Source organism: Sceloporus undulatus, chromosome 2 (genome assembly GCF_019175285.1).
Source record: "Sceloporus undulatus isolate JIND9_A2432 ecotype Alabama chromosome 2, SceUnd_v1.1, whole genome shotgun sequence".
In the NCBI taxonomy this organism is placed as follows: domain Eukaryota; kingdom Metazoa; phylum Chordata; class Lepidosauria; order Squamata; family Phrynosomatidae; genus Sceloporus; species Sceloporus undulatus.
In genome coordinates this window covers 110,201,665-110,228,303 of record NC_056523.1, presented here as the reverse complement: position 1 = coordinate 110,228,303, position 26,639 = coordinate 110,201,665, and the positions used below count along the sequence as shown (strand labels likewise).

Below are 26,639 nucleotides of genomic sequence, written 5' to 3'. Positions count from 1 at the left end.
GCCGCTCCGTTCGTAACCCGAGTAATTTCGCAACCCGAAAAGGCTTTGCGTTAGCGCTGGAAAGCCGCTAGCCGCGCTTTGCGTTTGAATTTCGCGCCGAAATAAATTTCGTAACCCGAAAAAAACATCGTATCCCGGAACAGTTTTTTCCAATCTAACTTTTTCGTATCCCGGAAATTTCGTAACGCGATCAATTCGTATCCCGGGGTACCACTGTAGTTCTTGCAACAAGCATAAGCAGTGGAAATCCACTGATGGCTTATACTGAGTCCTGTGGTCTCAGACTATTAAATGTGTTGATATGTGGCCTGGAGTTGGAATGGGCTGCAAATATAGTACAGTTAGTACAAAGAGGGTAATGTGTTCAGTTAGTAAACTTTAAAAATGAATACTTTCCCAGCGTTGAGGGCAGAGCCATCCTTAATGAGGGTTGGTTCTCCCCTTTTGCTCCAATCAGGCAGGATCTTGACTTTGGGCATCATCACAGGGAGACACACCCCCACTCCGTTGCCCAGTCTAGTTCCTGCCTTCGCTCCGTCAGGCTGCTTTTCAAGCTTTCTCTTCCTTACTTTAAAAAAAAAAATCATTTCTCTCTCTCTTCTCTCTGTGGGGCAGACTAGAACTAATGGAGGACCTAGATAGCTCCGGGATGTCTGGTGAGTCTGGACATGCTCAGAGGGCCTCTCCTGAACGACGGATTTCGGCCCAAGACTGAGCTGCGGCATGAAGGCTGCTTGGCGCAGCCGGAGGAGGGATATCCCTTGCCTCCGCGCTCGACCGTGCCCAGCCGCTGCAACTTGTCCCGAAATCGGGAGGGAGTGGCTGCCATGGAGGGCAAATCCAGGAGTGTGAGTAGCACCGCAACGAGCGGCACCCCTCCACCCTACCAGAGCTTTCTGCCCTGGTTTCCTTAATTGCCATGCAAGCAGCAGCTTTTTCCTCCACTGCCTCCCAAGCCTCACTCCACCCAGTGGCTCAAGTCTCAGCTGCCCCTTCGGCCCAAGAGTCTGGGTCAGATAGACATAGCTACCTTTCCCCATAGGGACAGAGAGTCTTCCCTCTCTCCTCCTGCTTCCCGCTCCTCCAGGGATCCCATCCCCCAATCAGAGAGAGACAAATTCCCGCCAAGGGGGCAAACACAGAAAAGGGAGGGGAAAAGGGCATTTCAGCTCCTTCTTCCCTGGGCTCCAAACTTAAGAGAAGGGCACCATCTAGTGGCAAAACATCTCAGGCCAAAAAATCCAAACCTCAGCCCATTAGATCATCTGAAGATGAGAACCTTTCCAAATCACAATCCAGTTCTGTCTCTGAATCAGAGGAAGGAGAGTGGTCTGATGAGGATGAAGACGAAGACCCTGCTGGGACTTCCTCTTCAGCTAGACTTTTCCTTGCCGATGACTTCCCTATCTTATTGAAGAAGGCAATCAGAGCCCTTGAGCTTGAAGCCAAACCACAGCCTACCCAACAAGATGACACTGATCTACCTAAAGGCAAAGGTGAATCCTTTCCATCACCATCATCCGATGAGGTTCCTTTTCCATCTGATTTCATGAGAGTAATCAAAGATGAATGGTCCAAACCTGCCACAGTCAGACCCAATCCTAGCTCTGTAAAAAAATTTTATTCCCTGCCTCAATGTAATGACCAAACTACAGATCCCCTTAGTGGATGTTCCGGTTTCCTCTCTTGTTACATCGGCCGTGTACGCTAGAGATGGGGAAGAATCACTCAAAATGCCTGAGGACAAAAGGGCCGACTCTGCCCTTAAGAGGTGCTTTGAGGCCTCTTCCACTGCAATCAGGGCTGCAACATCTACCTCCATTCTAACCAGGGCAGCACATCTATGGGCTAAAGACCTCATGCTAGAAGTCCCCAAGGGCAACACTAGATTCCGTCAAGGAATCAACAAATTACTTAAGGTTCTAGCATTTGCTGCTGATTCCTCCCTTGACATCATTCAATTCAGCTCACGTGCTCAGGCGGCCTCAATACCAGTCAGAAGATACCTTTGGCTAAAAAACTGGCAAGTAGATACTCGCTCTAAGCAAAACCTGACACTGGCTCCCTTCAGTGGAACTAAACTGTTCAGTGAAGCCCTAGACCCAGTACTTATTGAGACTAAAAGGCTCTTCCATCTACCACTCGCCGAGATGATAGAAGACCCTCCCGTCAAGGTCAACAGTCCTTTCGTTCCCCCCAGTCTACGTACAACTCATCTCGGGGGAGAGGAACTAGAGGTGGCGGACGACAGTGGTCCGACAGAAAGTCCTCCTCACAACAACACTACAACAATAGTTCCTTTTCCAAAAACAACACCAGCCAATCCAAGAACAACAATGCTGGGAAACAGCGAAATACTTCAGCCTGACTATCCCAGCACCAGAGTGGGGGGCCGTCTACAACACTTTATTCAGACTTGGTCCTCAACTACCTCAGACAAATGGGTACTGTCTACCCTGTCCTCGGGATACCAGATAGACTTTACTCAAACTCCAAGGCAGGGGTAGGCAACCTGCGGCCCGCGGGCCGGATGCGGCCCGGCAAGGCCTTGGGACCGGCCCCAGCCTAGTCCTGCCGCAGATTGCCGCCGGGGCCTTTGGCCTCTCACACGCAGGGGCAATTGTCTATAGAAGCCTCAGAAAGATGCATTTATATTAACATTTTTTAAAAAACCAGCAAATTTTTTCACGTGTCCTCCACTTTTTTTTAAAAAAAGTGTCCACCATTTGAAAATTTTGTCCTACATTTGTCCCAGTTTATTTATTTATTTTATATATATATATATATATAAAATTATTTATTTTTTGGCTTCGGCCCCCCAGTTGTCTGAGGGACAGCAACCCGGCCCCCGGCTCAAAAAGTTTGCCTACCCCTGCTCCAAGGGATCATTTCATCATTTTCCCCAAATCCCAAAGGCCACACAAACACCAGTTAATGTTAGAAGCAATCAACCATCTATTACAGATTGGGGCAGTCGAACCTGTCCCCCCTGCTCAAATCATGAAAGGGTCCTATTCCATCATTTTTCTAGTCCCAAAAAGAGACAAATCATGGAGATCAGTCCTCGACTTGAAAAGAGTCAACAGACATGTTCCCAAACGTCGCTTCCGGATGGAAACGCTCAAAACTATTCTAGAATCTCTACATCCAGGCGACTACTTAGCCTCTGTGGATTTGACCGAAGCTTATTTGCATACAGTATTCCGATTCACAGGGACCACCAAAAGTTTCTACGCTTCTGCTACCACAAAACTCACCTCCAATACAGAGCTCTTCCCTTCGGCCTATCATCGGCTCCAAGAGTATTTACCAAAATCATGATAGCTCTGGTAGCCCATTGGAGACTGCAAGTTGCATTATAAGGGAAAAAATTAAGTTTATGAGAAAATATATACATTAACCTGTGGCCTTGTTTCAAACTTTGACATGTATCAGGATGCTCGGACCTTCTCTGCTGGAAAGGGACGTATTTCAGGTAAGTACTAACGTTCCAATTTCACCTGTTGTGCACCTTTTGCTTCTGACTAGGGAATCTTGGCAGAGTGAGTTGCTCAAGGTCACCCAGTGGGCTTCTGTGACAAAGGGGAATTGAACCATGGTCTCCCAGTGTCCTAGTGCAACACTTAAACCTATGCCATTAAAATCTTGTCACCTTCTGCACAATACTAACAAGTGTTATGGTGCCACTGCCATTGTCTGAGTTATCTTCCCACTGTCACCCACCACCACAATCCCCATATTGCTCCCCGGTAGCTGTTTGGCCCATTTAGTCTGACTCCTCAGCAAAAGCCTGTCTGACATGGTAGATCCTACCAGTAGGACTGCTGCCATCAACATAGCTTCTTCCCTCACAGCAGCATGCAATCTCACCACCTTGGAAAGGTAATGGTTAGGTAGAAGCAAGAAGGCTAGATTAAACATTCCTTAGCCCTGTGTGTGTATATACATGTGTGTGCCTTCAAGTTGCCTGCTAACATGGTGATCCTATGAATTTCATAACATTTTCATTGGCAAGTAATACCCAAGAGATGGATTTGGCAGTTCTGTCCTCTGAAACAAGTGAGAAAAAAAATAATCCCCTCACTTCACCTTCATCTGGGAATAGCCCCTTAAGATTTCTGTCTTTACAAGTTAATCTATGTGTTTTTGAATTCCAAGCTATGAGAAACAACAATTAGTACTTAATTTGTGACATTTAATGACATCATCAGGGGCTGTCCCAAAGTCTCAGGTTTGACCTGTGAGCTAGAAACCCTTTGTGCCAGCCTGCTAATGGGGACGAGCATTTCAAAATGTACTATGACATCACTGTTCGTGAGCAGAAAATGGAAGCACTCCTGTAATGAACCTCAACATAGCATTTGCATTGCAAGAGAGCTAGTGTGGTGTTCTTTGAGCATCAGACTATGACTTGAGATCAGGGTTTGATTTCCTGATCCACCATGGAAATGCACCAGGTGACTTTGGACAACACACACTCTCCACCCCAGAAAACCCTGCGATAGGCCTCAAGTCAGAAACGACTTGAAGGCACACACCACTAGTGGAGTACCTAGTGTGGTGTGGTTTGAGCAATGGACAAGAACCCTGGGGATTTGGATAGTAGGTCCTGTAGGCCTCCAGATGAGGAGGTATTTAAAACAAGTTTGAAAACGTTCTTACTCCACCCAGCATAGACTTGCAAGCGCCACTTGCAGAAAATTAGGTCAAAACCTAATTGTTGATTCCAACTACAGGAGACCTGTGGAATCAATGGGATTTCATTAAGTATCTTGGGCGCGTTACATACCGCCGGATTGTGGCAGTCTCCCGCCGCTTGCAGCGGCCAAACCACACGGCTCCCGGAGGCTCTGAGGAAAGAATGCGAAAATCGTGCTCCTTCCTGGGCCCCGGAAAAGATGTCGCGAGGCGCTAGTCGCGCACTCGCGGCGTCACTTCCGGGGCATGACGTGCGGACGCACAGCGTCCGCTACGTCAAAATGGCAGCAGCCGAGTGGAATGGCCACCGCCATTTGTTGCGGACTCTGTCCGTAATAGAAGTAGGGGCGTCTAGAAGAGACGCCCCTTTTTCAAACTGGGACGTCCTGAGGACGTCCGAAATGGTGGTCTGTAACCCGGCATTGTCCCCAATTCCCACGGATTCAGCAGGTTAAGGACTAAAACAGATTTTAGCCCTAAATAGAATCATAGAATCGTAGAGTTGGAAGAGACCACAAGGGCCATCCAGTCCAACCCCCTGCCATGCAGGAAATCCAGATCAAAGCATCCCCGACAGATGGCCATCCAGCCTCCGTTTGAAGACCTCCAAGGAGGGAGACTCCACTATACTCCGAGGAAGTGTGTTCCACTGTCGAACAGCCCTTACTGTCAGGAAGTTCCTCCTAATGTTGAGGTGGAATCTCTTTTCCTGGAGCTTGCATCCATTATTCCGGGTCCTGTTGTCTGGAGCAGCAGAAAACAAGCTTGCTCCCTCCTCAACATGACACCCCTTCAAATATTTAAATAGGGCTGTCATATCACCTCTTAAGCTCTTTTCCAGGCTAAACATACCCAGCTCCCTAAGGTGTTCCTCATAGGGCATGGTTTCCAGACCCTTCACCATTTTAGTCGCCCTCCTTTGGACACGCTCCAGTTTCTCAATGTCCCCTTTGAATTGTGGCGCCCAGAACTGGACACAATATTCCAGGTGGGGCCTGACCAAAGCTGAATACAGTGGCACTATTATTTCCCTTGATCTAGACACTATACTTTTATTGATGCAGCCTAAAATCGCATTGGCCTTGTTAGCTGCCGCATCGCACTGTTGACTCATGTTCAACTTGTGGTCTACTTGGACTCCTAGATCCCTTTCACATGTAGTTTCATTCAGCCAGGTGTCCCCCATCCTATATCTATGTTTTCCTAAGCTAGTATAATAACATCCAAAATTAATAAAACAGTGAAAGCTTTATTGGTCCAACCAAAATTTACAAAATACATGTTACAAGCTTTCAGAGCTCCACTGGCTTCTTCAGGCAATGGTGTTAAGAATCACATAGGAGAAAAATAATATATAAAATGGCAATGTTAGTCACAGGCTTGCATTTTCTCAAGGTGGTGGTGGTGTGCTATTCTTTCGCAATGCCTACGCAAGCAGGCTCTCCTTCTAGCCTTGTGCTGGGAACAAATCCAAAGTCCAGGAGATGAAATTTGAATTCCAGTAGCAATGCAAAAAGGTTATTTCTTCTGAGATCCCAGATGTATCCATCCCTTATTGTGTATCTTATGCATTTTGGATTTCTGAATAAAGGTATCACTGGTTTGTGGATTTTGGATAATATTGTAATTACAGCCAGTGTGGTCTAGTGGTCTGAGTGTCGGACTACTACTCTGCTTTGATTCCCAGCTGTGCATTGTAAACCCACTGGGTAACCTGAGGCAAGTCACACTCTCTCAGCCTCAGAGGAAGGCAATGGCAAACCTCTAAAACCTTGCCAAGGAAACTCCAAGATAGGGACACCATAAATCTGAAATGACTTGAAGGCACACAACAACAACAAATAGGGCCAATGCCGCTACCTGAATGTATTAAAAGCCAACGTGGCATAGTGGCTTGTGTGTTGGACTTTGACTTTGGAGGACCAGGGTTGGAATCCCTGCTCAACCATGGAAACCCAGCTGAGTGACCTTAAGGGGCAAGTCACACACTCGGCCTCAGAGGATGGGCTTAGCAAACCTCCCTCTGAAGAAACTAGCTAAGAAAATCCCATGATAGGAAGCCCTGGTGGCGCAGTGGTTAAATGCCTGTACTGCCACCACTCACAAGGTTGTGAGTTCAATACCAGCAAGCTAGACAGACGACAAGGAGGGTGGGTAGACAAAAAAAAAGACTTTGTAAAAAGGAACTGCTTTGTCAGAGGCTTTGTTAACTGAGCTACTCTTATATTCATCCTTTATGCAGGCATTTTAGCTACCTCTACCTCTGTCTTGATAGCAACTACCTCTACCAGCATGGGCTTTAAATACTCTTCAGTAACCTACAGCCATTCATTTTATTAGGGAGCAGAATTCCACACACACCTTCCTACACATAAAGGGCCAGTTAAATGAAGAGCCAGCAGAAATCTTTGCATTTGATTTCTTGCATCTGTTTAGAAGATACAAATGTCTGTTGTTGTTCATAGAATCATAGAGTTGGAAGAGACCACAAGGGTCATCCAGTCCAACCCCCTGCCATGCAGGAAATCCAAATCAAAGCATCCGCGACAGATGGCCATCCAGCCTCTGTTTAAAGACCTCCAAGGAAGGAGACTCCACCACTCTCTGAGGGAGTGCATTCCATTGTCGAACAGCCCTTACTGTCAGGAAGTTCCTCCTAATGTTGAGGTGGAATCTCTTTTCCTGCAGTTTGCATCCATTGTCCCGGGTCCTGTTCTCTGGAGCAGCAGAAAACAAGCTTGCTCCCTCCTCAATGTGACATCCCTTCAAATATTTGAACAAGGCTATCATATCACCTCTTAATCTTCTCTTCTCCAGGCTAAACATCCCCAGCTCCCTAAGTCTTTCCTCATAGGGCATGGTTTCCAGACCTTTCACCATTTTAGTCGCCCTCCTTTGGACACGCTCCAGTTTCTCAATGTCCTTTCTGAATTGTGGTGCCCAGAACTGGACACAATATTCTAGGTGGGGCCTGACCAGAGCAGAATACAGTGGCACTATTACTTCTCTTGATCTAGACACTATACTTCTATTGATGCAGCCTAAAATAGCATTGGCCTTTTTAGCTGCCGCATCACACTGTTCACTCATGTTCAACTTGTGGTCTACTTGGACTCCTAGATCCCTTTCACACGTAGTTTCATTCAGCCAGGTGTCACCCATCCTATATCTGTGCATTTCATTTTTCCGCCCTAAGTGCAATACCTTACATTTCTGTGTTGAATTTCATTTTGTTTGCTATGGCCCAGCTTTCTAGTCTATTCAGGTCATTTTAAATCTTGATCCTGTCTTCTGGAGTATGAGCTATTCCTCCTAATTTGGTGCCATCTGCCAAATTTGCTAAGCTGAAGTGCACTGATAAGCGGTATAGGGATGTACTTGTTTGCTATTGCTATGACAGGGTCGCCATAGGCCAGAACAGACTTGAGGTCGCATAGCCGCCGCATACCATAAAGAGAGAGAGGAGCAGGAAGGGAGGCCGCAGAGGGCGACTGTGGCTCTTCCTCTTCTTTCTTTCTGGGGAAGGTGACGTAAGGCTCTTGAGTTCTGCGCAAATGAGAGAGATACAGACAGAAGGGCCGGTTTCAAAGAACGCGCATGCGCCCTGCGCCCTCCAACGCCACTGCGGATTCGTCTTCACGCGCTGGCGGCGAGGCCCCTGATTGGGCGCGCGGGCGAGGAGGGGCGTGGCCTGCGCGGTGGAGTCGCAGCAGCCTGCCCGGCCCGGCGGCCGAGTCGTCGTCATTGTCGCAGGCAGCCATGGCGTACGGAGGCCTGGCGGTGCCTATCGTCGTCATGAGCGTTTTCTGGGGGGTGGTCGGCGGGGTGCTGCCGTGGCTCGTGCCCAAGGGGCCCAACCGGGGGTAAGTGCGGAGGGCAGGGAGGCTCCCTGCTGCAGGGAGAGAGGCACAAAATGGCTGCCCTCCTCGCCGTCGGGGCTCGCCTCTAGCCGTCTTCAGTCTAGTTTCACTTATCACCTCTCCCTTTCCCTTAGCAGTGCTGCTGCTGTTGTTGTTGTTGTTACTACTGCTGGGGCGACGTGTTAAGCGGGGAGCCCAGTGGCTTGAGCGTTGGAGTGTGACTCTGAGGGACCAGGGTTCGAATCCTGCCCCGCCATGGGAGCCAATGAGTCTCGCCCTCTCGGCCTCCTCGGGAGCCTGGCCAGGGAAGCCCCGTCGCGGGTTCATTCGGGGCCATAAGCCGGAGATGGCGACGGCTGCCAGCCTCAGTGCTACAGACCTGTTTCGTAACCAAGGTTACGCGGCGCTGCAGAGCCCAGGAAGGTCCCCTTCCCCTTGATTTCGATGGCGCTCTTCCTGGCTCCCGCCACAGCTGCTGTGCTTCTGCGCCTCCTCCTCCAAGGCCTTTCCGACTTCAGCGACCCTAAAGAAACCTGTCACAGGGCTTTCTTGGCGAGGTCTGCCCTGGCCTTCCTCCCGAAGAGGCCGGGACGGGAGAGTGGGCTCCCCGCCGTTTCCAGGCCACCCCCAGTCTCCATCCCGATGGCCCCGGGCCCTTTCCCTGACAGGCGCAGGGACCCACTTACACAACGCTGGGGACCTCGCTGGGGGTTGTGCGTCTGGTTTCTGGCAGATGGCAACCTTCAGGCCACCCTCTCATGGCATCTTTCCTTGGCATGTTCATTCAGAGGGGCTTTGCCATTGCCTTCCCCTGAGGCTGAGAGAGTGTGACTTATATTGCCTAAGGTCACCCAGTGGGTTTCTGTGGCTGAGCCAGGATTCGAACCCTGGTCTCTGGAGTCATGGTCCAATGCTCAGACTACAGTGGGTCCTTGTTATCCACTGGAGTAAGGTTCCAGGAACCTCCATGAATGACAAAATCCGTGGCTGTTCAAGTCCATTAAATACCATGGCACAGCAAAATGGTGTCCCTTATATAAAGTGGCAGAATCAAAGTTTGCTATTTGAAATGAAACGTTTTCAAGTCGTGGATAAGGAGGCCCATCTGTCCCAAGGCTCACCGGCTTCCCCTCAGACAATTCCCTTTGTCTGGAAGAGAAGCTGGAGGCGTCACAGCCTTGTGACACTTTTCCCCATCTGTGTGCTGCTGGGTGTGTAACCATTTCCTCACAATCAGAGGGCTATGAGATGGCCAGCGGCAATTGGTCTGTAGCTATCATCCATTAAGATAATAATTGGTATTCCTAACAGTATTTTGGTTATTGGTCCTTGTGGTTTTCTGCACGCTTTCAAGTTACATTCCAGGTCTTACCTAATGTCCTCTTCTGGTATTTCGTTTTACTTTCCCTGTGCTAAAGGTCAAAATATTACTGGGAGGGGTGGTGATTGTTTTTAAATTTATTTTTATTGAATTCATTTTATAAGCTGCTTTTCAGCAATCGTTCCACATTAATGTACATCATGTGGATGGAGGGAAATATGTATTCAGTTCCCCCCCCCTCCCCATCCCACCAAGTATTGGGACTCATAGTGGTTCACAACATGATTAAAGTACAATAAACCAAGTGTGGCCCATATGTGCCGCAGAGAAACCTCTTCTGTTAAAAACGGGGTGCTTGAAAAGGCGCACTTTATTTTCAAGCAGAATCAGACTTCTGGAAGCCTCCAGGAAGCACAGTTGTACTTGAAAACAAGGCACCCACTCCTGTATTTCTTATTCTGAAAGGGAAATATGGGTGGGGTTTTTTACCCACTTACTTTTGCCAAGCAGCTGGGTGTTGCAGCCCCTGTGAAATCCCAGGGGACAAAATTTTGGCCCGTAGAGGTTGCCTCATGCTGCAGCAAAAGCAGTATTATTGGTGATAGAACCAACTAAGATTAACCATTCACGGAGCGTTAGTTAATGCAGTTTTAAGACCTATGTAAAGCATTCAAGGAAAACTGAAAAGAAAGACATTAGATGCGGCATTTGGTATCCACTGGGGTTTAGTTCTAGGGCTCCCCATGGATATCAAAATCTGTGGATGCTCAAGTCCCATTCAATACAGTGGCATAGTAAAATGGTGTCCCTTATATAAAATAGCAAAATCAAGATTTGCTTTTTGGAATTTATATATTTTTGAATGTTTTCAAGCCATGGATGCTTGAGTCTATGGATAAAGACAAACCCAAGTGCCACAAGTAAAAGGGCTCTGTCAGGCATGCCCACCAACTGCAATTCAGGGGAAGGAAGGATGTCAGTCAAGTCCTCCTTGGTCTTTCTGAGAGAATGAGTAAGATCATATGGAATCAGTTATTGTTTAAAATATGCAGGACACAAACTATGCAAGATTTTAAAGGTAATAATTGGCACTTTTAATTAGACTCTGGAAGCCAAAGTAGAATGAAGAGCAAAGAAGTCATATGTTCTGAGTGTAATTTCTGAACACTCTTCAAAGACAGAACTAAATACATTATGTGTGATGAGAAGGTCTAAATAGTTATATTGAAGAAAGCTTGATGGCAATGTAAAGATGTGCCTTTTCCAAGAAAGGCCTCATCTGGTCTATGAATCAAAGGTCATGCTAAAGGTCCAAGCAGAATAAAATGCCCAAAGTAATTTACATTTCATTTAAGATTAATGCTTCTAAGCTTCTATTCATTCCAGTTGCCTTTTTGTTGTTAACTGGCCTTTATTTTCCCTTAGTCCCTAAAACAGTTGTTGTTGTTGTTGTTGTTGTTGTTGTTGTTGTTGTTATTTACTTATACCCCGCTCTTCATCCAAAAGGTTATCAGAGCGGCTTACAAATTGTTAATTGGACATTTCCCTGCCCTCAGACTTACATGTCACTTGTTTTGTATGAGCTCCTCAGACATCTGGACACCTTTTGGCTAGACATGCACACAGTGGCTGTGTGCATCCTGTGTGAGATCTAAGCTATGTTACAATAGATATCATGGTGAAAGTAAGGAAGCAGACCTTTCTTTAATAAAAAGAGAGGAGAAGAATAATGCTTGAACAATGTCTCCCAAACAATTTTAGCTTGATTGGCCCACCGGTGTCACCATCTGTTCTGAAGATAAATGCTGACTACTTATTATTATTATTATTATCATTATCATTATATTTATTTATATCCCACTCTTTTCCCAGAACTGGGAGCCAGAGCAGTTCACAACATTAAAAGAACAATACAGTTAAAAACATGGAAAAGTGATGCATTAAAACAGAATTAAATTATTGCAATAGATTACTTTTTAAAAGAAAACAAATACAGTTAAAAAGATAAAATTTTAAAACACTTAAAATGATACAAGACCCTAAGCTGGTCCTTTAAGAACATTCTGTTTCAAAAAGCCTCCCTGCATAAGAAGGTCTTAGCCTGCCAGCGGAATGCCAACAAGGAGGGTCTCCCACAGTCTAGGGACAGCCACCGAAAAGGCCCTCTCTTGTCCTCACAAACCATGTTTCTGATGGTGGTGGGATTGAGACAAGGGCCTCTCCTGAGGATCTCAGGGCCCAACCGGCTCATACAGGGAGATACAGTCTGCCAAATGGCCTGGATTGAGCCATATAGGGCTTTATAGGTAATAACCAACACTTTGAATTGTGCCCAGAAACAAACTCGCAGCCAGTGGAGCTGTTTCAACAGTGGCATTATGTGGTCTCTGTAACCTGCCCCTGTTAACAATCTGGCTGCAGCTCTTTGGATCAGCTGAAGTTTCTGAACACTCTTCAAAGGCAGCCCTAAGTAGAGTGTCTTACAGTAGTCCAAACAGGATGTAACCTAGGTATGTACCACTGAGGCCAGATCCGCATCTCAAGGAACGTGATACAGTAGCCCAAGGCCTCACATGTATAATGCCCCAAATAAGTAATATAGGTTCAAATATGATGAAAAATATTATTTAGTTCTTGAAAAAAGACTGCCTTACCTCTAAATCTTCATAAATAACTTAGGACCTACATATGATTGTATTGATTCTCCACAATATTAGATCTAATTGTTACTGTCCCGTTGAGGAAGATTATGAAGGCACTGGCTCTAGCAGACTGGATGGTGGTTCCCTGGCCATGCTTGTATATCTTTTGTTCTTAGATAAATCTTGTTTTTTAAGCTTGCAAGTAACTATTCTATGCAATCAGTAAGGCGGTTTACAGACCGCCAAATAGTACGTCATCAATACGTACTAGGGTTAGGAAGGGGCGGTGCTTCCGCACCCCCCCTAACCCTAGTACGTATTGAATACGTACAAGATGGCGGCGCCCTGTTCATACGGGCGCCGCCATCTTTACGTATCGGACGCTGAGCGGGCGTTGTGATGTAGTGAGTGCGCCCCTGGCGCCTCGCTACGTCGCAAACGCGACTTAAAAAGAAACTCCATTTTGGAGCTTCTTTTTCAGTCCGCGCGGGAGTCGGGCCGTGTGAAGGCTCCGGCTCCCCCGTGGACCTACTGGCGGCGGCGGCAGAGCGCCGCAAAGCGGAGGTATGTACCCCGCCTAAGTTTCTTTTTTCTGGTTTACCAGCAGTATTAGAGCTCAATACTGCATACTGGTGGGAGGGCCGTGTCGTGTTTGAAATAGTTTGTATAAACTATATGTTTTGTTAATTTGGGGCAACTTTTTTTGTTCTGGCCGGGAAGGAGCAAGGAATTGTATAGGGCACAAATGCCCTTTCCTCTTGCTCTAACTCCTGAGACTACTTAAGATCTCCCACAGTACAGTACAGTACAAATCCCCATATCCCCCAGGAAGTATAGCAACTGACTATGCTGGAACTGGGGTTCTCAGTGTTGTAGTCCCAAAAACAACTTTTTTCCAAACCCATTTGAGAATGTGGAATAGGCAGAACCCAAGGAACTGATTCTGAATTGTTATACTTCAATTCAAGGAAAATACAATTGCAATGTGTTGGATTTTAATTTATTATAATAAAGGAGGATAAGAGGAAAATCACCTCATTCAAAATGCGGTGCTGGTGAAGAGTGCTAAGGATTCCATGGACAGCAAAAAAACAGCACATGGGTCCTGGAGCAGATCAAGCCAGAAATTTCCCTAGAAGCCAAGATGACAAAACTCAGGTTGTCATACTTTGGCATGAATTATTGGAAAAAACAGCAATGCTAGGAAAGGTAAAGGGAAGCAGAAAGAGAGGAATGACGCTATTAAAGAGATCACAAGTATGAGTTTGCAGGAGTTGAGCCGAGCCGTGGAGGGCAGATGATCTTGGGGATGTCTCATCAGCAGGGTCACCATGGGTTGAGATCATCAACACAAGGGCAGTTAACAACAAAAATTATTATTAAAGACTGTAAGTGTTGTTTGTATTTTATCAACCTTCTTCTCTTTCTTCAGTGTTATCAACACAATGCTGGTGACGTGTGCTGTCTGCTGCTATCTCTTGTAAGTATCAATATTTCTCCCGTTTTGTCCAATCACAGATATATCTGTGAAGTCACAACACATCTTGATTTTGTTATCCAGATTTTTTGGGAGAAGTGGTATGTAGAGGAAGATATAGTGGTTTATAGAAATAAGTGTGAATGAATCATGTAGGCCATAGGAATTTGTAATTCTTTAAGCAGGTGTTTACTGTAAATCATATTTTTTACTCCTGAACTAAAATGCTTAGTTTAGTCCTAAACAAGATTGTCATAACTTAATGAGAACAGTGTACATTACACCTTTTTTCATACTCATTGTTCCTTGTTAGCAGAATTGCTTTGACTTTCTGTACTAGGACTTTTTCATTTCTGTAATATAATTGTAATGTGTTTGCACTGCAGACGTATATGTATTTGCAGTTACTGGATATGGTGTAACCTCTCATCATGGAAAAGGCCGTAGTAAGGTGCTAAGCTGGGGTACAGTTCTATTTTGCCAGTTTTCTCTGAGTTTTCCACCACTTTGTCTTGTATCAGAGTTTGAGGAATCTGTGGCCCTTGGGCTGATATAAACAACTCCCAGCAACCCTGACTTTAAGTTGCGCAGGCTGATGCTCTTCGAAAGTTGGAATTCAGTATTGCTTACCCGTGACCTGTACAAAGTCAGTCTTTAGCTTCTTGCATAGTTTACAGTCAGGATGCTTCAAACTAGATTTGCCTTGTTGTATTCTGGACTAACCCAATGCATGGTCCTGTTTGTGTTTGGTGTAGTGCTAGGACAAACAGGTTTTGTGCAATCTCTTCTGCTTGTTTATGCCTCAACAAACCCAAAGACTCATCAGTGTGAAGCGGTGACCTGGATGACTTTTAAAACTCATGGGACCAGGATGTATTTGTTTTTCCTTTGGTTTTACTCAAAGCACAACGTTGTGTAAGCAGTCACTAACAACTTAAAAACCTGTTTAAATTTTATAGAAATAGATTTTTTTTTCTACCTAATCAGCTAAAGAAAATAGAGAGTTGTATTTTTGGATATCATTCAAAATCCAGTTAAATAGATGGCTTGATATTTAAATCTTCAGCCAGCACAGGCATCCAGAAATATAATGTTCTGCAAAACATGTGTCATGTTGATGCTATGTTGTCTTGGAAATAATAAGAGAGGGGGTGGATCGTAAATCAGACAAAAATAATTAAGAAGGAAAAACATTTTGGTGGTGGGTACAGAAGTGCCTAAGCATCCTGCATTATTACTGTTACCTGCCTTCATATGACGATGCAAAGGCTAGCCTATCAAGGGTTTTTCTTGGCAAGGTTTGTTCGGAAGGCAGAGTGAGTGTGACTTGCCAATGTTATCCAGTGGGTTTTCATGACTTAGGACCGGTACAGACTGGCACTCAAGCCACCTTATGGCCAGCGCAGGGGTGTGGTGTACACATGACATGCCCTGGCACCGCCCGGAAGCCGCTTGCCTGCCACACGGCTGGTTTCACGGTGCTCCAGCGGTGCTGCATTTGGACACCGGGCGCTGCAAAGCCGCAGCAGAAAGAGCACCCTTTTCCAGCTATAAAAGGAGCAGCATTTTGCCACCTTTTTTTGAGCCATCAAATAGCTGGGTCGGAGATGCAGTGTGCAGTTGCTGCAGCTCTGATCCAGCTCTCTCAGGAGTGGTGTCGCAGTGCCGCTTCAGGGCCATCTGTTTCAGCGTTTAAATGAGGGGATTTGAACCCTAGTCTCCCAAAGTCATCCTAGGACATTTTCCAGGTCCTATCTGTCTTGGCAGGACATAGCAGGACTAGCACCTTACTTATCCTCAGCCTCTATCACTACTGAGGACTCCGGTAATGGTGTTCTGCAGCCCCCAGCCTCCATACTCAATGGCAATTGGGTTTATCTAGATTTGTGTGCTGTTAATGGGACAGAAATAAAGTAACTACTCATTTCCTAGCTAACTGCATTGCTCATGCCATCCTGAACATACCCAGTCTCTTTTGAGTTCAGAGGTCAGGCCTAGTGACTATTTGGATGCAAGATTCACAAGAAAAAACATAGTTTTCTAGGTAGGGCTAGGAAGGAATTCTCTCTGAAATTTTGGAAAGCCACAGTACAAGCTTTTGGTATTTCACCAGTAATGTGAGGTAACCTTGCACGAGAGGGGAGCCTGGTGTCTGCCTATTCCTATCACACTCCAAAGTGATCAGGCTTAACTGGCAGTGGTAGCAGTGCCAGGAGAGATAGTCTGTGAGATGGTGAGGCTGCAGCAGTTTCAACTGAAAGGGGACGGGAGATACTATGGCCATGCATCTGCCTGAGATATAGAGGGAAGTCTTTTCAGGGTCCCCTGGCACAGAGCCTCATTCCACAGTAATTTCAACTTCTAGATATGGAGTATCACTCTCAGGTAGTAAACTAACACTTTCATGCCTATATAAAATTTGGTTTGGTTTTCTGTGGGAGGATTGCTAATTCATCTTTATAAGTTAAAGGAATAGTTTGGAACACTTGCCTTAGATAGCATGAATAGGCAGTAGAAAAGGATTACAGTATATTGAGTCTGAATAGAAAATAGACACATCTGTATAATACAGGGTGGGAATTATGGAGCTCTCCAGATATCTGTTGGATTGAAAGTGCCAGCAGCCATAGCCAGCGTAGCCAATAGTGAGGGATGCTGGGACTTGATATCTGGAGGTCTTCATTATTCTCATCTTGACATATGAACTTCATGTACCGCTAGGATTGATGGCCCAGGGAAGGGGCAAACCTTCACCCCTCTAGATGTTGCTGAATGTGTTTGTCCAACACCCACCAGCATTGGCCAGACTGGCAGGTACAGATGGGAACAGAGTTCTGTTCTTGATGGTTACAGGTTTCCCATCCCTTGTGCAGAGTGACAGGATCTTTTTGTTAGATTTTGAAAATATACAAAGAAAAGAGGGGGGAGGGTGATGAACACAAGGTGTGAATGAGGACAATAACAAAACCAAAAGATCCAGCATTAAGCAGGATTGTAGCTGTAGTTTGAGCTATGGAAGGCTAAATGATATAGTTCCACAGGGCCATAGTTTGTCCTTGAATTAAGCCTTTTCGTGGGAGATGGGGCTGCTATAAACACTTTCAAGAATCTAATGACTAGCACAGTCATTCATCTACTCACCTGGACAAGATCAAACATCCTGAAATTCACCTTCAGTAACTATTCTGAGTTATGTATATGAATACCTGTACAGTATAAGAAATTTCATCTTGAATTATTTGACTGACAGTCCAACACATAATCAAATTTTTAATTTTTAAATACACCACACAACAGTCTTGCATAAGCAGCATGCTAGTTAGTTTTAATTAGTACAGTAGCATAGGACATAGTCAAGCATTTGTCCAGGTCATATATTTTTATTATCTTTTGTAAACCTAAGAATGGCCATCCATATTTATGGAGGACATAGTGTCACTGTAATATTTATTTAAAGTATTTCTACTCTACCTTTCAGTCCAAACATCTTCTCATTAGCTTACAGATAAAAGTAACATGACAATCCCTTCCCTGCTGTTTATAGTCTGAATTTAAAGCATGACATACAAGGAATAAGGGAGGGATGAGGAAGGCAGGTCATTTTACAGTATGCTTCAATAAAATAGGGGTAAGGGAAGGTTAAACCTAAAATGTCTGTTGGTGTCTATGCTTCCTCCAACTCTGTTTTAACCCTGCCCATAGGAGCCCTTAGCAGCAGCATGGTACAGAATATAGAGCACTGTGCCATATTAGTAATGGAATCTCAGGGGCCATGAAAGGTTCTATCTCTTTGCAGCTGGTTTTCAAGCAAAAGCAGTGCATCAACTACTTCACCTAGTCAGCTTGATGCTTCCCCTCATTTCCTGCATTATAGATTAACAAAAAAGTTACTGTTTTTCAAAACTGATTTAAGATGCAATTATAATAATTGTATATTTGCCCCCCCCCCTCAGCACCATTAAATAATTCAATGAAAGATTATTTCATAAATACCCTACACATTTTCTCTGTTCTAAATAATCCCAATAATTTGCTGTGGGTGAAAAGTATATTCACCCAAAAGTAATGGATAGTTTTCAGTTCTGGAACTTTTGAGAGTTTTGTGAGAGTACTGATACAAGGTTAATTTTTTTCCTACTGTTCTGATATCTAGTTATTACACTGCATAATTTCTATATGTGAGAGTGGATGAAGTTGTCAGTGAGTCTTGCAAAGAACACACATTTGTGGTTGTCCACTTATTATTCTGTTCTTGGTCTCTGGAGCTTCAGGCTTACCTAAAAGTAATGGAATCTGGATGCAGGTTTTTCTGGTTGCCTGGTGGATTTTGTATTAAATGTTCCACCAATATGACTTTTGAAACTGGAACAGCACTGATCTTGTACCTGGTGGCAAAGTTGTGAACAGATTGATTTTGTCTTCAGAAATGCACTTCTATCTGGTTTCAGCATAGTGTTCTGAAGACTATGAGGAAAACACAGAAGTTTTGTGATGACAGACAAAACCAGAAGCCCCTCTTCATTTACAGTATGTTTAGGCAAATCAATGCTTTTCTAAATTTGTCCAGAATGCTTGCTTCTAGGAGTGGTCACTAGTGATGCTCAGATGTATTTGGGTAGTGATCAGGATATTACTGCAATGTATTATGGTGAACTTAAATGCCCTAAAGGCGCTATATCCTTTCTGATGTTGGAAGTTGAGCAGTAACAGCTGTTGTTAGCAGTTGGGTGGGAGACCAACAATGAATACCAGGTGCTTGAGGCTATATTTGAGAGGAAGGAGCTGGTAAAACCACCTTGCCAAATTAATTAGGTTGCCATACATCAACAGGTGACTTGGGCACATACACACATTGTGGTGAGCTTACCTGCAGTTTGCTGGAGTTAGTGTTCACACTGCGTGAAACTACTTTGAGCTTGCCTGAAGAAACCACCTCTATAAACTGACTTCTTAGAACAGAGATGGGAATCATGCAGTCTTCCATCTGATGTTGGAATGTAATCATATTAGCCTTATATGGCACAACCAAATTGTGAGGAATCTGCAAGTTGTTGTCTAGCCGTAGGTAGGGGTTTTCCTGATTGCTGCTCCTGTCTTAAGATGAGTTGTCTTACTAGAAGTGAATATCTGTTTTTCATAATATCATTGGCATTTTGCAGTAACTAATCAAGACTAAATGGTAATCTGATTTGAGGAGAAAGTACCCAGCCCTGCATTGGCTATCTGTTTCAGGCCCCATCATCCCAGCAAATCCAGAGGAATGCATCTTTCTTTTGCATTCAGAATTTCTGCTTTCAGGGAATACTTTCCACATTGCTGTGTCTGTCATAGTATCCCTGGGTTTTGCAGAGAACTCATTTCATGTTTGGTATGAACAAAAGAACTGTAACTGGGCAAATCTATTGAGCTTTACTATTGCCCCTTGTGGGCTGCCATTTAAAAGTCCCTGAAACTGCACATTTTAGGGAAATGGGAAAGATAAACTGCCTTTCAAAATGCCCGTATGGCTTCCAAGAAACCTCAGAGTTTTCTGGAATGCAGTTTTCATACTGATACCACACAGGAAGCCTTTGGCAAGGTATTCATCCCAGGTAGGGCTACTAGCAGACTAGGTGGTAAGTGAACAAGCGAGGATGTCTTTCAGCTGTAGATGACGACAGCACTAACAGTTTCCTACGGTACTGGTTTGGATAACAATTCCTTTCTCATCCATATTTTGGCAGCTGGACTCCCAATTTAAATTGTGATATATGTAGAATCATTCCAAGGAAAGCTGAGGGGAATGTCATTCTATATATGTAGCAATCTATGTGGCAATCTACTTGTTTTTAGTGAAAGGAATACGAAGCTATCACTATTAGAGGTCTGTACGTATTTTGCTATAACTAGTACTTTCATTAACTAATTATGAACAGTGGGAAATATTATTTGTCATAGTGAATTATGATGGAGAAAATCTAAAGAGGATTAATCCTGTATCTCTTGTCTGTGACTGCTATGGCTTTTCTTTTTCCAGCTGACCTGCATTTTATTCTCTGGTCCAAGCATCCAGGTTTGTGTGGAATTTTCCATGACTGCCTAAGCATTCTTCATTTGTAGCAGCTCTCATTACAAAGCCGCTTTGCTCTTTCTCCTCCTCCTTCCAAAGCATTCTAGAAATAGCTGTTAAATGTGCCTGTGCATTAACAAAATGTTTTGTGTTCAGGGCACTTAACTCTGTTATAATTCTGTATAAATTTAAGGGCTCAGAAGACTCTTTTTATTTACAGTTGTTGACAAACCAAGCTTGTAACCCCAAAATAAACATGTTTAATTTTCTGGAGTATATTTCATACTGTAAAATGTATTTTGTCCTAGCTATAGCCTTGAGTTGCGTAATATTTTGACAGGGTCATGTATGTATTCTGTTATATACCCATTGTTAATACTTTCAAAGATAATTAGCAGTTCTTCTGCATGAGGCTATCATTAAAATATATGTGGGCTGAAGACGTAAGCTTTTTCTGTATAAGAAACTGATCTGACCAAACACTTCTGTAGCAGTTTTCGCTCATTTCTCATACATCCAGTGCCAATATCAGAATAGCATACAAATCCCTAAAAACAGAAAATATTAATCTAGCAAAAACTGGAGGTAGTACAAGCTAAATTATGGTTCACACAAATAGGATTGCTGGGTTAGCATATTAATTTTTATGTTCTCTTTTAGAAGAGCCTATCATATTGGAAGGAGTAAAGGGGGATCTGCAATAAAATGTTATAGTACATAATGCTTCTGTTTACTGTTCCAGTCAGCTGTGCCCTCCCCCATAATGCTCTGTTTCATGTCCCGTTCTCCCTTGCCCTCCCTTTTCCATTATTTTCCTCCCAAAAGTCAAATCAGCATTTTGAGGCCACTAAGAATGCTCAGTTTCCATGGAGCTGCATTTTATATTTTCATCAGGATTATGCTAAAAATGTTCTGTAGTTCTTCAAAACAGGTTCTCTCAATTCCCTTCTGTAGGGGGTTGATACTGTTCTGGCTCCTAGTATGGAACAACACTTAAAATTTTGGAAGCTAAAGGGGATGATGATTTTTTAACCTTCCTTCTTGATAAGGTGGAAGATTATTAGAAATGGAAAATAAATGGCAAAGATTACTTGAAAATGGAACAGGGCAGTTTCTAGTTGAGACATGCCTTCTAGATGGGGACTCGGGGTTTTTTCCTGTCTGTCATTTCTTTTTGTGGTGTTTTGTTTAGATATCAATTGTTTTAGTTGTAATTATTCTACCTCTTTCACCTAAAATTAATTTTGTGTATTAGTCACACATCTATTATGTACTGTATTCTCTTAACATTCTCCTCTTTTCTTGCAGCTGGCTAATTGCAATTCTGGCTCAGTTGAACCCACTCTTTGGGCCGCAGCTAAAAAGTGAAATAATCTTGTATCTAAAAGAGCATTGGCCATAATGGAGCCCTCTTCTATTATGCCTTGCGGACTAGGTAAATATTGTTGGTTTCTATTATTAATTATAATTATTTTTCATATTATTTTTCCTATTTTATCCAAAGAACTCAAAATGGTGGACATAGCTTTATCTTCCCCTTCCTTTTATCCTCCCAACAACTTGTGAAAACATCTCTACCTCATCCCTACACAGTTCTCACAAGAAGAAAACAATTTCTGGGAACAACAAGTAATATTGATTGTGACAACAAAATGTATTTTTGCTATAAACATATCACGTGAGCGTATGTCTTAGATTCCTGACACTACCCTTTAGGGTTTAGCTTTAGTACATTGGTTACATACCCTAAATACCCTAAAGGGACCAGATCCTGTTTGATGTTAGTAGCTAACCAGGGCCGGTCCTGGTTAGTACTTGGATGGGAGACTGCCAACAAATAGGTGCTTTAGGCTATGTTTCAGGGGAATGAACTGGCAAAACCATCTCTGAGTGTTCCTTGCCTAAGAAAATATGAAATGCATACAGTTGCAATAAGTTGACAGGTAACTTAAAGGTACATGTGTGTGCACACACACATACACACAGAGGCTGTTTAGCCTAAATTCTGAAGGAGCTTGGAATTCTGTGGTCACTAAGAGTGGAGATCAATCTGGGAAGAATAGGGAAAGATGGAGATGAAGGACAAGAGAAGGGACTAATAATTGTTAAGAATAGCCAGTGGAATTAATATTTAGACTGCCTGCATTGCTATAATACTCTCTAATATGAATTGGGTGGGTATGACTTGTACTGCAAGATGTTCGTCACTGCCATATTCTCTGTGTTCCCAGATTTCTAAGAGTTTTTCTTGTTTTGAATGCTAAATTGTTCTTTGCTTCCTACTTGGTATTGTTTGAATATATTGCATTTTCACTTTAAAATGGGTAGTTCCCTTACATGTTAATAGAAATCTCCCAGTAGCTGCCAGGGATCTTCTTGTTTGACCATTAAAGAGATGTGCCCCAACTGAAGTCTAAACTTCAAATTGGTATAGAAGACTTTGAATGAACACAAAAACTACCAGAGAAAACTAAAATAAACGTTTATCCAGAAATACAATTTGGCTGCTTATTTAATTAAAAAATTAAAAAATTAAAATTAAATTAAAAATTTTATTTTTATACCGCCCTTCCAAAGATCAGGGCGGTTAACAGCATAATAAAACACAACATATACATCGAGATTAAAACAAATACACAAAAACAGCATAAAACCCCCGTTAGCCAATCCTCTTTGCCACAAAAGAGGAAGGGAGGCCCACTGGACTTTAGTCGGGGAATGCAACCTGAAATAGAAAGGTTTTAAGATCCTTTCTAAATTGGGCCAGGGAGGTGGCCGAGCGGAGCTCTGTGGGCAGCGTGTTCCAAAGGGCCGGGGCGGCGATGGAAAATGTCTTCCTCGTAGTGGAGGATAGTCTAGCCCCTGGCACCCTAAGTAGTTGCTGCCCAGATGTTCTGATGGTGCGGGACGGAATGTACGGGGAGAGGCGGTCCTTCAGGTATCCTGGGCCCAAGCCATTTAGGGCTTTATAGGTCATCACCAACACCTTATATTGTGCCCGGAAGCGAATAGGCAGCCAATGCAGATCTTTAAGCACCGGTGTAATATGGCTGGCCCTGGAAGTTCCAGTGACCAGCCTGGCTGCCATATTCTGTACCATTTATAGCTTCCGGGTTTGGTATAAGGGTTGCCCCATGTAGAGTGCGTTGCAGAAATCCAATCTCGGGGTTACCAGAGCGTGTACTACCGTTTCAAGGTCCCTCTGGGCCAGGTATGGGCGCAGCTGGCGAATAAGCCAAAGCTGATAACAGGTGTTCTTGACCGTCGCATTCACCTGAGCAGTCAGGTGAAGCGACGAATCAAGAAGCACCCCCCAGACTGCGCACAGAGTCCTTCACAGGGAGCGTGACCCCGTTCAGGACAGGTGGAACTACCGCCATTCCTGGACCAGGGGAACCTATCACAAGTACCTCCGTTTTCTCTGGATTCAATTTGAGTCGGTTTTCCCTCATCCAGCCCATTTGGGGTTAGTAGCAATCCTTTCTAGATGAGCAGACACATCCCAGTTACTGACTGGCATCAAAGAGATTTCACATCTGTTTGGGACACTAATTGAGACATAAAAGACTACTCCTGTCTGTCCGTGTTTATAACCTTGTTTTAGTAGACAGCAAGTTTATAAAGGAACATGCTAACTGTCCCATCTGTGACCAAGAGTAGCTGCTTTGGATCCAACTGTGTTGTTGCAGGTATTGTTAACTGCTTGCAGCACTCCTTTTTCACCATAGCTACAGTGTGTGTGTGTTGTGTGTCTTCAAGTTGTTTCTGACTTATGGCAACTCTAAGGTTATGGAGTTTTCTTGGCAAGATGTGTTCAGAGGTGGTTTTCCATTGCCTTTCCCAGAGGCTAGGAGCATGTGACTTGCCCAAGGTTACCCAGTGGATTTCATGGCAGAGCTGAGAATTGACCCCTGTTCTCCAGAGTCATAGCCCAACCTTCAAACCACTATACCACAAGGGTTGGCTGGTAGCTAGAAAGTGCAAATGGCCATCACTATAAGTCTATACGATTGAATACATTCTGTTTGCTCATTCAGTCAATCAGTGCTGTCATGTCTTAGGGACAGTGCCAGTGTATCCTCGGTTACTGCGTGAGCTGAGGCTGTGTCTGTCACTATGTGCTGTAAACTGAAACATAGTCATGCAAAATAATACATGATGCTGGCTGGATCAAGGCTTCTGGTTCTTCTGCAGTAGGAGAAAAAAGTTTAGAATAAAGTTGTTATGGTGTTTCTCCTATCTGCCATTTTAATATTAGGCATCACAGACATACACCAAAACCTTTGTTCTCAGAATGTGTTTTATAATGATGTAAACAGTATATCTAATCTAATTCAGCAGTTGAGTTTTTCTGTGGGAATGCTGACTACGGCTTAACAGGGTTATTGGTTTTTTGAACTGAAATGCTTGTTTTCTTTGAGTGTGCTGGAACAGAAATTGAGAATTTTGCTATCCAGATACTACATGAAGCATCAGATCAATGAATTTAGATTCTGTAATAACAAATTTCAGTCAGTTCAAAAATGCTTCTTTCTTGTTTTCTTTTTGTTCTGGTTTCCTTTCACAGCTGTTATTTTCATTGTTAGAAAAATCTGAATGGCTAAAAACAAGTGCTTTTTAACTGTTTGCTGTTAAACTCCCTTGGGACAAAGCTCCAGTATTTGCAGATCAAGCTTGAAATGAATAGGGAGTAGTGTTAGACCAGTGAGCATAAGAACTTCCTTTCTTTAACAAATCACCTGTGATCCTGTCTTTTGCAAAGCAGTAGTCATGGATGTGTGTGTTGGTTACAGTATACTGTTTCCTTGACTTGGAATCTTGACTTAGAAGTGGAAGAGGTAGCATGTATCTACAAGGGCATTGGAATCAATTTATAGAAACAGGGTCTTAGTCTTGCTAGTTAAAGGTGACAATTCTGATAACAAGATACTCAATTCCCACTTCTCTCTTTTAAAATGTACAGTATATGACTACAGCAAATGCCTGTGGACTGTAGCTGAGTGTAGGTTTATATTGATTTATTACAGCATTTAAAGCAGTTTGACCAGGCTTTATGATTACTCAAATGCACGCAGCCTTTCAAGATCCAAAGGTTGTCGTGAAATGGTTAATACAAACTTTTATCTAGTACAACAGTGATGTCTTGCATATTAACCCAAGAATCTAATAATTCAGTACTTTTTGTGAATTAAATGCCTCTAAAAAGAGACTAAACTGCTTTTTACTTTGCAGGGTATGAAGAGGTTTTCTCTATGAGACTGTCCATTGATCCAAAGATGTCCTTAATGTACTCTGAATTCAACCAAGTCTACTTTAATGCCTTACTGTTTTGTCTGTCCTGAGAATGGTTGTCTAAAACATTTTCTGTGTGAGTTGTTGTTTTTTACTCTTTGAAGTGCCTAATGGATATACTGTGCCTCTTGAGTATAACTTTGTGCTTGAATATCAGGTGTTACAAACTATTCCATCTCTACTTGCTTCCTTGCCACAGTGGCTCGATGAAACCAAGCACTGCCTATCTCTGAACATTTTTTGCCTTACCAATTTTCATAATAGACAGACTCATGACTATTTAAAGCATAGTTTGAATGTTATCTGATGTCTTAAATTAAAATTATTGTGTTTCTAAGATCTGGAATAAAATTCTGTACTGTTTAATGTGTGTTTTTGGTTTTCATTACATTATGTTATGTACACCAAAAAATGTGATAATTCATGTATGATTCTTGGTATGCTGTGGAGTTGTTTGAATGCCTCTGCATGTGGCAGTTTGGTGATCCCTTGAAGAGATGTAGCTAGAATTCTGTACTTCAGGGTGTTTTGTGTAATATAAGAAGTATCTAGTACTATAATTTCAATATCTCAACTTTTTTTTTTGGCCTGTTAATTTCCAAATCCCTTTTTTACTGAGAAAGATTGAATTAGTTTATAGATACCACTTAGTTTAACTAAAGCACACCAATTATGTTTACGTATGTGTAGAATAGACTTAATAAAATATTGTCCTAATTCTGTAGATTCAAAATGAGAAGACACTGTTGTCGAATATAAGTTTAAATTGATGGAAATCATTTAGATTACTTCAGTGTTCAAATGCGTTGCTTGAAATCTTTATTCTGACTGCAAAGTTAAGAATGCAAAATTGATTTTTTGGGAGCCATACCGATTTTGTGTGAAAATATCACATGGAGACTCTTGCATCTGTTAGATCTATTCATGAACAGAATCTTAGGATAAATGCATGACTCTTATTTGCAACTGCGTATTCAAAACGGCTCTGCAGAAAACCATGGTCTGAGATCACAGGAAAGTTCTGTGCAAGATGTTTAAAGATTCATTTACACATAAGTATTTATAAAATCAGTTGTTACAGTGCCACTCTGCAAAAGTCATGTGGATGAAGAATGTGAAGGGTGTGCTCTGTTTATGAGCTCTCATCTTTTCAGAAGACACAGCCTTTGTCTGCTTAGGGAAATAGAAACAGTAAATAACATTCTATGGCCCTCCATATTTATATAGAGAGACAGAGAGAGAGAGACACATGTTATTTACTCTGTATGTATGCATGCTTTCCAGCAAGCAAGAATGCAGT

The 26,639-nt window shown here is 43.2% G+C and overlaps 1 protein-coding gene across 1 annotated transcript; it reads left to right on the top strand.

Annotated features, from left to right (window-relative positions):
* The first annotated feature begins 8,372 nt into the window (after positions 1-8,372).
* ATP6V0E1 (ATPase H+ transporting V0 subunit e1) lies at positions 8,373-25,705 on the top strand. The gene is made up of 4 exons (XM_042451562.1): positions 8,373-8,561; positions 13,954-14,001; positions 21,356-21,482; positions 25,280-25,705. Exons 1-3 carry the CDS (start codon positions 8,458-8,460, stop codon positions 21,447-21,449), a joined length of 246 nt encoding a protein of 81 aa, XP_042307496.1. The 5' UTR covers positions 8,373-8,457; the 3' UTR covers positions 21,450-21,482; positions 25,280-25,705.
* Positions 25,706-26,639: the final 934 nt, after the last annotated feature.